We start from the raw sequence: 12,923 nt of genomic DNA, 5'->3' as shown, positions 1-12,923 counted from the left end.
AAGAAGGAGGAGACTGAAGCAAGAGAGGGTCGGCAGCTTTATATGGGCGTCCAGGGGAGCCATGATCTCATGAAAGAAGGAGGAGACTGAAGCAAGGGAGGGTCAGTAGTTTTATATGGGAGTCCAGGGGAGCCAGGATCTCATGAAAGAAGTTCTGGAGGAGACTGAAGCAAGGCAGGGTCAGCAGCTTTATATCAGTAGATCAAAGATGGCGTCCCTTTGTGATATGGCAAAGAAAATTATAACATCCTATTACTACACCTCTATTTTGCTAAGAAATGGGCAGTTCTCCTTCCTACAAAAGGGCAGAACTATAAGAAATATTCAGCAAACACATACGTTAGACACTCCAGGTAGAGGCGTCTTGGCTCACAGCTTACTTAGCTGGAAGGTGATATGAGTAACTTTTTCTCCATATAAAGTATCCATATCAAATATGCGTCCTTTTCTGACAACATCCTGAGGATTCTGAAGGTACCCAAGGTTTGTGTATTCCCCTGGAGGGGACCCAGAAATTAGCCAAAATACAGTTAAATTTTGGGGGAAAAATTGGAAAAACGTACTGAAAGATGAAAGCGTCAGTTTTTTCCCTGCAAATGGTATCAACAAATGGTTTGTGGTGCTGATATCACCATCTTCCCAGCTTTCAGGTTCTGACAGACTTTTGTCAGAAAACCGAATTTATTTACAAAGTTTTGGCATTTTACTGGGACTTTGCCCAGTTTTGCTATTTTTTGTGCTTTAAACCTCCTTTCAGTTATTGGTACAAATGGGTATAAAGCAATAATGATCCTGGAAAGCTATACATTTCAGAAAAGTAGACAAAACTCTGAGTTCAGTAAGGGGTCATTTGTGTAGATTCTTCAAGGTTTTGTTATAGAACGTAACAGTTAAAAATAGGGAAAATTGAAAATGAGTTGAAAATTCAGCCATTTGTGCCAACGTTGTCACCGGTAACTTCTTTTAAGTATAACAGATATTTTAAAGCAATATACAGTAACATCCACAGGACCCTTCTGGTTGTGGGGATATATAGGACTTGTAGGTTCACCAAGAATCCGATGTGCCCAGAGCCAGTAACTGAGCTGCGCCTTGCGATGGTTTTTCATTCAATTCACTCGGTAAAATATAAAGAGTGAAAAATAGGTATCAAGGAAAACTATGTATTTCCGAAATGGGAACAACAAAAGGGTATTTTGAAGCAGTGGTTATTTGCACAAGTCCATATATGTTGGTACCTATACCAGCAAGTGAATTGGAGGGCTTTTTTGAAAATTATACTTTTTTACACACTGTCCTACATTTGGAAGGGATAAATGCATAGAACGTCAATTGGCAAAAACACTTCTTTTACTATTCTATGTTTCCCGAAGTCTCCCAGCAAAAATGGTGCCTCACTTGTGTGGGTAGGCCTAGTGCCAGCGACAGGAAACGTCCCGAAACACAACATGGACACACCATATTTTTACAGTGAAAACTGACCCTTTCTTTGTGAAGTGCCCAGCTGTAGATTCTGAACCCTAGCTCTGCCGGCACCTAGGGAAACCTAGCAAACCTATACATTTTTGGAATCTAGACACCCAGTGGAATCCAGGATGGGGTGACTAGCGTCGCTTTTACCAGGTTCTCTTACCCAGAATTCCTTGCCAACCTCAAACTTTATTAAAAAAACAAATTTTCTTCACATTTCTGTGATGGAAAGTTCTGGAATTTGCGTGGATCCACAAAATTCCACACACCCTATTCTTTTTTTGCAAAGGGCCTAGCTGTAGACTTTGAACTCCTAGCTCTGCTGGCTCCCATGTAAACCTAGCAAACCTATAACATTTTGAAAACTAGACATCCATGGGAATCCAGAATGGGGTCACTTGTGTGGCTTCCACCAGGTTCTCTTCCCAGAATCCCTTGCAAACCTAGGTGAGGTATCATTATTTGCTCGGGTGAACAAGGAGATTGTTGGGTGGTAGGACATTTGTGCCGGCACGGTGATCCCACGCAAAAAATTACAGAGAAAGTGATTTTTTTTACTTACATTTGAGGTTTGCAGGGGATTCTGGGTAAGAAAACGTTGAGGGATCTACGCATGCCATATCTCATTGGATTCCCCAAGTTGTCTAGTTTTCAGAAATGTGTGTGTTTGGTAGGTTCCCCAAGATGGCCTCGATCCCAGGGGCAAAAAATCCCCAGTGCCCCCTCCCTGCAAAACCAGGTCGTTTTATGATGGGTAATTTTGAAGTCTCCACAATATGATTTGGGCCCTTGCCTGTCATGGGTACCTGACCCACCCACACGAGTGAGGTATCATTTTTATCGGGAGACCTGGGGAAGCGCTGAGTGTCAGGAAACTTGTGTCAGTCCTTTGATCCTAGAACTTTCTCACACAGACATTTGAGAAACTTTTTCTTTTTTCAGCAAAATGTGAGGTTTGCAGGGGATTCTGGCTAGGGAAACGTTGGGGGATCCACGCAAGCCATACCTCCCTGGACTCTCCCGGGTCTCTAGTTTTCAGAAATGTGTGGGTTTGGTAGGTTACCCCAGATGGCCTCTTTTGGTATTATACTGACCGATCACCACCAGTCAGTCATAAAATGCTTCTTGCTTATTTCCCACTCCACTAGGAAATTCACAAGACGAATATTCATAAATTGACCCTTTTAATTGTATTGCACTACACATGGAATCACTTCCCTCGTTTCACCTGGGTGATCAGTTTCCATTCTGAAATGGTCTACTTTTATATGTTGTTATTTGCACTGCCCTTTCTACTACTCAGGAGACTTCGCTCTCCTTGCGGTGTACTAATGTTTACTTTTCCGCACACTATTATTTTTTCCTCAGGATGGTCGCATATACATACAATTTTATATATATTTTAAATAGATTCTGACAAGATCTGCTCTGCATCTCTCGGACTACTTTTGGACATTGTCCTTAGTACAGGGCACTCAGGTATTCTATATTCTTATTAAATCTCACTACTAATGTTTATTCTTTCCTTGCATGCAAAATGGAACGCTAAACATGCATATTTCTTCGTATCTTATAGAGCACAATGCATGCAAAATCTAGTTTTTCGCTTGTATTATAATATTTACTGGCATTCTCTATGGCCCCCTTCCTTGGGTTCTCATCTTTCGTTCAACATCGCCTATCATGGGTAACACCTTTTATGGCTTTGGGTGAGCCGACGCTACAATGCAATTTTACACAATGTCCTCAGTGCATTGTGACCGGCATATATAATCTCAAGTCGCTATTTTCCTTCGCCTCATCACTGCTATTTGAAGTTTTGACACGTAAGAATTTTACGTAAAAGATCGCATGAGAGATGATGTTCCATTCCAATGTATGTATTTTTTCTGCAGCCATGACAAAGCCCAACGGACGAAACACGTGTCAACTGCTTTTGCTCGTATAGACCAGATATTGGCCGTTCCTGCTTATATATAAACCGAAGATTGTGGAAACTACAAATGGAATAAAATAACTTCACAAAAAATGTGATGGACTTCACATTAGGACTACTTTATTTATTAAATGGACTTTCTACGTGTGCTCTAGTACTTATTATTGTGTATATTTGCTGCCAAGGACATTGTCCTAAGCAGGGGAACAGCCTAGGTGGCAGGGTGTCTGTAGTACCATGGTAGCACCTCTACCCCACATGAAGATATATGTGTATGATCCAATATCCCTAACAATAGTGCTGAAAATTGGATCTGCAGTTGTTGTGAGCACCATATGTGTCTCTATAGTTAGGAAATTATGACTTAGTTTTTGCACAACTCTGAATTTAGGAAAACCTGGGGGGACTGTTCCAGAATGGGCTTGCTTTTTCTGTATGTTCAGGGTACTTTTCGTACGACTTCAGATAAGCTTTAAAGATACAAATATGTTTTGTGGGGACAGAAGCTCATTTCTGTGGCAATTATTTCAAGACTCCAAAGAGTTTGCTGAAAACTTGCAGGGATTTATGAAAATTTAAGAGAGTTTCCAGATCACTCAGGGAAGGTTTCTGAGGACTTAAGATTTGTTTTGAGAATGTAAAGTGATTTTATGAGGGTCTGAAAGTTCCCTAACACTTTGTGTGAGCTCAGAAGTGGTGTTTACACACCGCAGCATTGAGATCTGCTCCTTACACACTGACAGGAGGATAATAAACCAGCCTTACCTGCTTAGGGTGCTTCTGACATCCTGCAAAACAGAGAAACAAACACAGTGAAATCAGTTTCCACAGGAGATGTAAAAGTTATGGCAGTATTTTTGAGAGTGAAACACTTAACTACCCATGGTTAGAAAATAGTGAGTGAGGTCACATGACAGAGTACATTCTGGGGTATTGCATGACTAAGAAGAAAATGTGATATTCGGAATGGTAATGACACAGCACAGTGTCATTCTGAATGGAGTCACAAAACACAGCACATTCTGATATTCTGAATGAGGTCACTTGGCACAAGGTCACATGTATGGGCATCATTTAGGGATTGCCAGGGGTCGCAGCTGTGACTCCTGTCTTGCCCCTTGTGACCCCTGGCACTGCATGTGCGACTTCTGGCTTCAGAGATAGCAAAATGAGTACCGAGAACACAGCGGAAGCTCGCCCTTATGGGAGCCGTGCTCCACCTTTGTATTTCAAACAATTTTATATTAAACTAATAGTGAATAATAGATTATTATTCACTGTTAGTGTAGTAAAAAATGGGGCACGAGGATCTAGAATGAGTACTTGTGTGGCAGATGACAAATACAAAATGCTTTTAAATGTACGTGGGGTACAAGCTTGGGGATCGAGTGTGGTTGTGTGTTTGTGAATGTGTTTGTACATGTGAGCATGAGTGTGTGTAAGTAACAGCGAGTGTCAGTGACAGGTAGTGTGTGAGAGCCACTAAAAGGGAGTGAGAATAAGTGAAGATGAGTGTCAGTGAGTATCAGTGAGTCAGAGTGCACAAGTGAAAATGTATGAGTGAGTAAGAGTTGGAGTGAGTGTGAATGAAGGAGAGAGAATGAGTGATACAGACTGTGTGAGAATGACAGAGTTAGAGCAAGTAAGTATGGTGGAGTCAGAGTAAGAATGAGTGAGAGTGAGGTAGACTGAGTGAGAATGAATGATTGAGTGTGGTTGAGTAAATGTGAGTGAGAATATGATGTAATGCTTGCTAGTCTGTCATTGGCCCTTACATACTGAAGGGGAACAACCTTTACAACGCAACTTTTACAACGCACTACACTTACAACGCATTTTTTACAACGCACAATCCATTACAACGCATGACATTACAACGCAGGACACTACAACGCATTTTTAAAAACTACCTTTACAACGCATTCCATTACAACGCATACTACCATTACAACGCATACCATTACAACGCATAATATAGTAATATACTATCCAACACTTACCCTACTGTTGCACCCCCTGGAGTTAGAATAGTAATTTTTACCCCTATACTATCCAACACTTACCCTACTGTTGCACCCCCTGGAGTTAGAATAGTAATTTTTACCCCTATACTATCCAACACTTACCCTACTGTTGCACCCCCTGGAGTTAGAATAGTAATTTTTACCCCTATACTATCCAACACTTTCCCTACTGTTGCACCCCCTGGAGTTAGAATAGTAATTTTTACCCCTATACTATCCAACACTTACCCTACTGTTGCACCCCCTGGAGTTAGAATAGTAATTTTTACCCCTATACTATCCAACACTTTCCCTACTGTTGCACCCCCTGGAGTTAGAATAGTAATTTTTACCCCTATACTATCCAACACTTACCCTACTGTTGCACCCCCTGGAGTTAGAATAGTAATTTTTACCCCTATACTATCCAACACTTACCCTACTGTTGCACCCCCTGGAGTTAGAATAGTAATTTTTACCCCTATACTATCCAACACTTACCCTACTGTTGCACCCCCTGGAGTTAGAATAGTAATTTTTACCCCTATACTATCCAACACTTACCCTACTGTTGCACCCCCTGGAGTTAGAATAGTAATTTTTACCCCTATACTATCTAATACTTACCTTAAATGCAATTTAATATTATGCGTTGTAATGTTATGCGTTGTAAATGTAGTATGCGTTGTAATGGATATGCGTTGTAAAGGTAGTTTTTAAAAATGCGTTGTAGTGTCCTGCGTTGTAATGTCATGCGTTGTAATGGATTGTGCGTTGTAAAAAATGCGTTGTAAAGGTATGCGTTGTAATAGCATGCGTTGTAACGTCATACATCCCATACTGAAGGTAATTTGTGGCTTATAAAGGGACCTATGGAAAAATTCTACTGCTGGAATACTGGAGGCAATTGCTGGTATGGACAGGCACCTGTGAAAACCACTGCTACTGGCAGACTTGGGGCAATGTTTGGCATAGGGGGTAACTGTGGCAAGATACAGGCACTAGCTCATTGGAGATGCTTCTTGGCATAAGGGAGGAAAACCATGACATATGGGGAGCAACAATCACAAAATTCTAGTCCTGATGTACTAGATGTAATTCCACCCAGGTGCGGTTTATCTATGGGGGTGTTGCCCCCCTGTATTTGCTGCCCCTGGACCCTAATATGCATTTAGACAATTTATATTCCCGGTTGCGGTGCTTATTTTACAGCGGTGGGCTGGCTGCACATTGCAAGCAGTAGATTTTCAATTTATGAGTGGGCGGGGGCGTGGCATCATTATAGACAGCACCAGAAGAGTGTCTGGGTCTAAAGATGTGTAAGTGCGCCTGTCAGGATGGATGGATTTCTTCCTATGACCAACCCTGCATGCGCACATAAGGCCTCTCCTACACGCACAACGTTAGTGAGCCAGGGATCATATCCGCAGCGACCCCGGTCTCCAAAGGAGAGCTGACTTTGCCTGCTCCAACCAATCCCGACGCTGCTCTTATGCTGTGAAGCAGCTTCTGGATTGGCTAAAGAGGCGAAGAGTAGGCCTAGTCTCGGAGGCAGCAGGTTTGGCTTTACAGAAGGACATGGCCTATCACAGCATGGCTTTATTATGAAGTCACGCAGTGATGGGTCATTTTCTATCCCTTGCTGCCTTTCCTTCAGTCGCTTTACTGTTACTGCCTCATCATCATGCCTAGCCCAGGAAGTAGCAAAGACGAGGGTGAGAAGCGATTCGAGTAAGTAACGGATATGGTAAGAAACTATTTTACAGGATTAATGTTTTCTCAAGATGTTTTACAAGACAGAAAATTAACCTGGTAAACAGACATAAGAGATGCCTGAGAAAATTATCAGAATATAGAAAAAATATCATGAAAACGGACCATGAAATTGAAGGGTGTAGAGAGCTAAACAACAGAGGAGTGAAAAATAAAATCACAAGGGGAAGCCAGATGAGTGAGGCACAAAAATATACATTTTCTGATTGGTAGAATGTAGACTTCATCACTTAAGTGCTAAATGCTACCTCGGAGACGATCTTAGAAGGCCAAGCGGCAATAAAAAGGTAATACAGTACGACTTCAGGATGATAAAATTTCAGAATAATAAGCAAGCGTCCCATAGCCGTAAGTTGGTTCATTACAGTAGGACTTCAGGATGATATATGTTTAATAATAAGCAAGCGTCCTGTGGTCATACATTGGCTAATTTTCAATTAACTTAGTGTCTAGAATTATTGGGAGAAAATCCAGAAACATTTGAAGCAGGAGTCTGCAACCTGTTGGTTACGAGCTACTGATAGCTCGCCGACAACTTGTCAGAACCTCGCAGCCTATACCCCCACTTTTGTATCCTGTCATAGCAATTTTGTTTATTTTTAGGCCTTTTTGGCCTCTTATCCATTCCTGCCCGCTTTCGCACACACCAACTGCTCCCATTGGCTACTAAGCTTCACTGGAGAGGGGTGGGGCAAAGCGAGTGACGTCAGTCCTGCAAGAACAGTGTTAGACTGCCCACCGTCAGTAACTGGTGCGCTTCCAGTCCATGATGGCTGGTTCTCATTGGCTGATATACAAGGCGGGATGTGCGTACACTGCCTCTGCCATCCCCCGTCTGCAGTGATTCTGTCTGCAGCACTTGAAAAATGTAGGTTTGCTAGAGCGGCGCCTGTGAAGCTTTCTCTAGAAACAGAGGTGCATCAGCTGCTTTGCTAGTGCGGCACCTGTGGATGAGAAGCTTTCTCTAGAAACAGAAGTGCATCATCTGCTTTGCTAGTTTGGCGCCTGTGGATGTGAAGCTTTCTCTAGAAACAGAAGTGCATCAGCTGCTTTGTTAGTGCGGCGCCTGTGGATTTGAAACTTTCTCTGGAAACAGAAGTGCATCAGCTGCTTTGCTAGTGCGGCGCCTGTGGATGAGAAGCTTTCTCTAGAAACAGAAGTGCATCAGCTGCTTTGCTAGTGCGGCACCTGTGGATGTGAAGCTTTCTCTAGAAACAGAAATGCATCAGCTGCTTTGCTAGTGCGGCGCCTGTGGATGTGAAGCTTTCTCTAGAAACAGAAGTGCATCAGCTGCATTGCTAGTGCAGCGCCTGTGGTTGTGAAGCTTTCTCTAGAAACAGAAGAGCACCAGCTGCTTTGCTAGTGCGGAGCCTGTGGATGTGAAGCTTTCTCTAGAAACAGAAGAGCACCAGCTGCTTTGCTAGTGCAGCACCTGTGGATGTGAAGCTTTCTCTAGAAACAGAAGTGCATCAGCTGCTTTGCTAGTGCGGCACCTGTGGATGTGAAGCTTTCTCTAGAAACAGAAGTGCATCAGCTGCTTTGTTAGTGCGGAGCCTGTGGATGTGAAGCTTTCTCTAGAAACAGAAGAGCACCAGCTGCTTTGCTAGTGCAGCACCTGTGGATGTGAAGCTTTCTCTAGAAACAGAAGTGCATCAGCTGCTTTGCTAGTGCGGAGCCTGTGGATGTGAAGCTTTCTCTAGAAACAGAAGAGCACCAGCTGCTTTGCTAGTGCAGCACCTGTGGATGTGAAGCTTTCTCTAGAAACAGAAGTGCATCAGCTGCTTTGCTAGTGCGGAGCCTGTGGATGTGAAGCTTTCTCTAGAAACAGAAGTGCATCAGCTGCTTTGCTAGTGCAGCACCTGTGGATGTGAAGCTTTCTCTAGAAACAGAAGTGCATCAGCTGCTTTGCTAGTGCGGGGCCTGTGAATTTGAAACTTTCTCTAGAAACAGAAGTGCATCAGCTGCTTTGCTAGTGCGGCGCCTGTGGATGTGAAGATTTCTCTGGAAACAGAAGTGCATCAGCTGCTTTGCTAGTGCGGCGCCTGCGGATGTGAAGCTTTCTCTAGAAACAGAAGTGCATCAGCTGCTTTGTTAGTGCGGCGCCTGTGGATGTGAAGCTTTCTCTGGAAACAGAAGTGCATCAGCTGCTTTGCTAGTGCAGTGCCTGTGGATGTGAAGCTATCTCTAGAAACAGAAGTGCATCAGCTGCTTTGCTAGTGCAGTGCCTGTGGATGTGAAGCTTTCTCTAGAAACAGAAGTGCATCAGCTGCATCGCTAGTGCAGTGCCTGTGGATGTGAAGCTTTCTCTAGAAACAGAAGTGCATCAGCTGCTTTGCTAGTGCGGCGCCTGTGGATGTGAAGCTTTCTCTAGAAACAGAAGTGCATCAGCTGCATTGCTAGTGCGGCGCCTGTGGGTGTGAAGCTTTCTCTAGAAACAGAAGAGCACCAGCTGCTTTGCTAGTGCGGTGCCTGTGGATGTGAAGCTTTCTCTAGAAACAGAAGTGCATCAGCTGCTTTGCTAGTGCGGAGCCTGTGGATGTGAAGCTTTCTCTAGAAACAGAAGTGCATCAGCTGCTTTGCTAGTGCGGGGCCTGTGAATTTGAAACTTTCTCTAGAAACAGAAGTGCATCAGCTGCATTGCTAGTGCGGCACCTGTGGATGTGAAGCTTTCTCTAGAACCAGAAGTGCATCAGCTGCTTTGCTAGTGCAGTGCCTGTGGATGTGAAGCTTTCTCTAGAAACAGAAGTGCATCAGCTGCTTTGCTAGTGTGGCGTCTGTGGATGTGAAGCTTTCTCTGGAAACAGAAGTGCACCAGCTGCTTTGCTAGTGCGGCACCTGTGGATGTGAAGCTTTCTCTAGAACCAGAAGTGCATCAGCTGCATTGCTAGTGCAGCGCTTGTGGATGTGAAGCTTTCTCTAGAAACAGAAGTGCATCAGCCGCTTTGCTAGTGCGGCGCCTGTGGATGTGAAGCTTTCTCTAGAAACAGAAGTTCATCAGCTGCTTTGCTAGTGCGACGCCTGTGGATGTGAAGCTTTCTCTAGAAACAGAAGTTCATCCGCTGCTTTGCTAGTACGGAGCCTGTGGATGTGAAGCTTTCTCTAGAAACAGAAGTGCATCAGCTGCTTTGCTAGTGCGACGCCTGTGGATGTGAAGCTTTCTCTCGAAACAGAAGTGCATCAGCTGCATTGCTAGTGCGGCACCTGTGGATGTGAAGCTTTCTCTAGAATCAGAAGTGCATCAGCTGCTTTGCTAGTGCAGTGCCTGTGGATGTGAAGCTTTCTCTAGAAACAGAAGTGCATCAGCTGCTTTGCTAGTGTGGCGTCTGTGGATGTGAAGCTTTCTCTGGAAACAGAAGTGCACCAGCTGCTTTGCTAGTGCGGCACCTGTGGATGTGAAGCTTTCTCTAGAACCAGAAGTGCATCAGCTGCATTGCTAGTGCAGCGCCTGTGGATGTGAAGCTTTCTCTGGAAACAGAGGTGCATCAGCTGCTTTGCTAGTGTGGCGCCTGTGGATGTGAAGCTTTCTCTGGAAACAGAAGTGCATCAGCTGCTTTGCTAGTGCAGCACCTGTGGATGAGAAGCTTTCTCTAGAAACAGAAGTGCACCAGCTGCTTTGCTAGTGCGACGCCTGTGGATGTGAAGCTTTCTCTTGAAACAGAAGTGCATCAGCTGCATTGCTAGTGCTGCACCTGTGGATGTGAAGCTTTCTCTAGAACCAGAAGTGCATCAGCTGCATTGCTATTGAGGCGCCTGTGGATGTGAAGCTTTCCCTAGAAACAGAAGTGCATCAGCTGCTTTGCTAGTGCGGCACCTGTGGATGTGAAGCTTTCTCTAGAAACAGAAGTACATCAGCTGCTTTGCTAGTGCGACGCCTGTGGATGTGAAGCTTTCTCTTGAAACAGAAGTGCATCAGCTGCATTGCTAATGCGGCGCCTGTGGATGTGTGGTAAATAAATTCTTTACCGGACTGAATTTCATACTGGATCTTTAAACAAAATAGCTCAGAATAATAAGAGGCAGAATCCGTGGTATAAGAGGTTTCTGAATGGGCTTTATTCAAAAATGGCCGACTCGAGTGGCGGCCTTCAGGTTCCGTCACCAATAAGGTTCAGGAAGTGAAGTACGATACTTTATTGACAGAACATTGCTTTTATAGAACATATATTACAATGAAACGAATGTAGAAGGCGTAACAATTGATAGGAAAAGTGACATAGTGAATACGTAATCGAAACTAGGCGTAATAAGGAGTAAAAAGAAACATGATTGGCTATGGTTATCATACATAGGTGGATCTATAAGATAATATTTGGCATAGATGCGCGCGCAGCAGCATGACGTGTAATTGACGTGTAACTAGGGGGTGAAGGGGACTTGACATTTAGCTCTACATGTGGAGACGAAAAGTCTGGGGGGTCAAGTCAACCTAATCCCAAATCATATCTAACATCCTATGTTTAAAGAACTATGTTATCCACAAGGAAGGACTCTCGGACAGAATTTATTCTATACTGACTGTGTGCGTGCACAAGCGCCTAGGTGTCTATATGAGATGCGAGAGGCAGAAAACTTTCCATGGCAACTGGGCTATGAATTACTTGCATGAGGACAGGGAGGCAAGGCCCTTTTGCTCGAGAGCTAAAGGAAATGTTTACCTAAATCACTAGACAGGAATGCATCGGCTGAAGAGCAAAGTAGATAATTCGAAGGTGAAATACAGCTTCTTGGCAGGCAGGCGAAACTGGCTGAGGCAGGCACCGTTAGCTGCACAGGAAATAGGACAAAGTTCATGGATACAGATGCGGGCTCAAGCTGACGCTTGTCAGAGACAGAGAGCAGGGAAAAGCTTTGAGGACAGAATCGGGCCTACTTCGCCTGAACTGTAAAAATGGAGTAACTTAGCCATATAAAGTCGGTGGCCTTTCATACTTAGGAATCGAATATCTAGCCCATTAATGGCGTATCTGACAGAGGACATGTTGATGGTGGACGCACATGTGTTTGCGTCTTCGAAACTGGTACTGGAGGGAACATACATGTGTTTGTAACATGCATATAGAACCGTTGGGGTCCAAGATAGGGGACATAACGGATCAGGAAAATCCACATTTCCACATTCCCTCCTTGTCCCCTACTTGCCCGTCAAGAAACATCAATCTTCATTAATCCATCGATTTGCTCATGGAGCATCATTTCTTCTTCTTTCTTCTTCCGTGATTTTGAACGAAAACCTTGATGTGGAATACACGATGTGGCACACAAACCACAAATCGCTGGTCCACATTGCAGGCATAAGCAGCAACTGAATAGTATAAGAAGGCCAATACCTAGGAAGGATAGAACTCTCCATCCCCAGGCTGATATCACACTCCAAAACCACCCGGACCAAGTCCAAGTGCCTGGATTCTCGTGTATCTGGCTCACAATCTTATGAAGGCGTGTTATAGCTTTATATACAGATGGCGAATTTTCTGGTATGAATACGCAGCAGCTAGATCCGATGACCCTACAAGCTCCGCCTCTATCGGCCAGGATGACGTCAAGGACAAGACGATTCTGAAGGACAACAATCCTCATCACTGATTGTTCCTCTGTCAGATTGCCTAGGGCGGCTATAGTCTCATTCACTACGGCTTCAAGAGTCCTGGTTAGTCTACGTATCAGCTTACTATTTGAAATTGTACCTATATATGGAAAAATACCTTTATTGAAATCTACATACTTGTCCCATGCTGTCTCAG

At 43.9% G+C, this 12,923-nt stretch overlaps 1 protein-coding gene across 1 annotated transcript in view; it reads right to left on the bottom strand.

The window, feature by feature from the left end:
* The window catches only part of LOC146869406 (E3 ubiquitin-protein ligase TRIM39-like), a 156,178-nt gene that overhangs the window by 10,890 nt on the left and 132,365 nt on the right, over window positions 1–12,923 (bottom strand). The window contains exon 4 of the mRNA XM_085599752.1: window positions 4,172–4,194. Within this exon, the coding sequence (XP_085455878.1) occupies window positions 4,172–4,194 (23 nt within the window). The remainder of the gene's footprint in view (window positions 1–4,171; window positions 4,195–12,923) is intronic.

The sequence above is a fragment of the Triturus cristatus genome, chromosome 1_1 (genome assembly GCF_964204655.1).
Source record: "Triturus cristatus chromosome 1_1, aTriCri1.1, whole genome shotgun sequence".
Lineage (NCBI taxonomy): Eukaryota > Metazoa > Chordata > Amphibia > Caudata > Salamandridae > Triturus > Triturus cristatus.
Note: the sequence above shows the minus strand (reverse complement) of the source record. Positions and strands in the feature narration are given on the sequence as shown.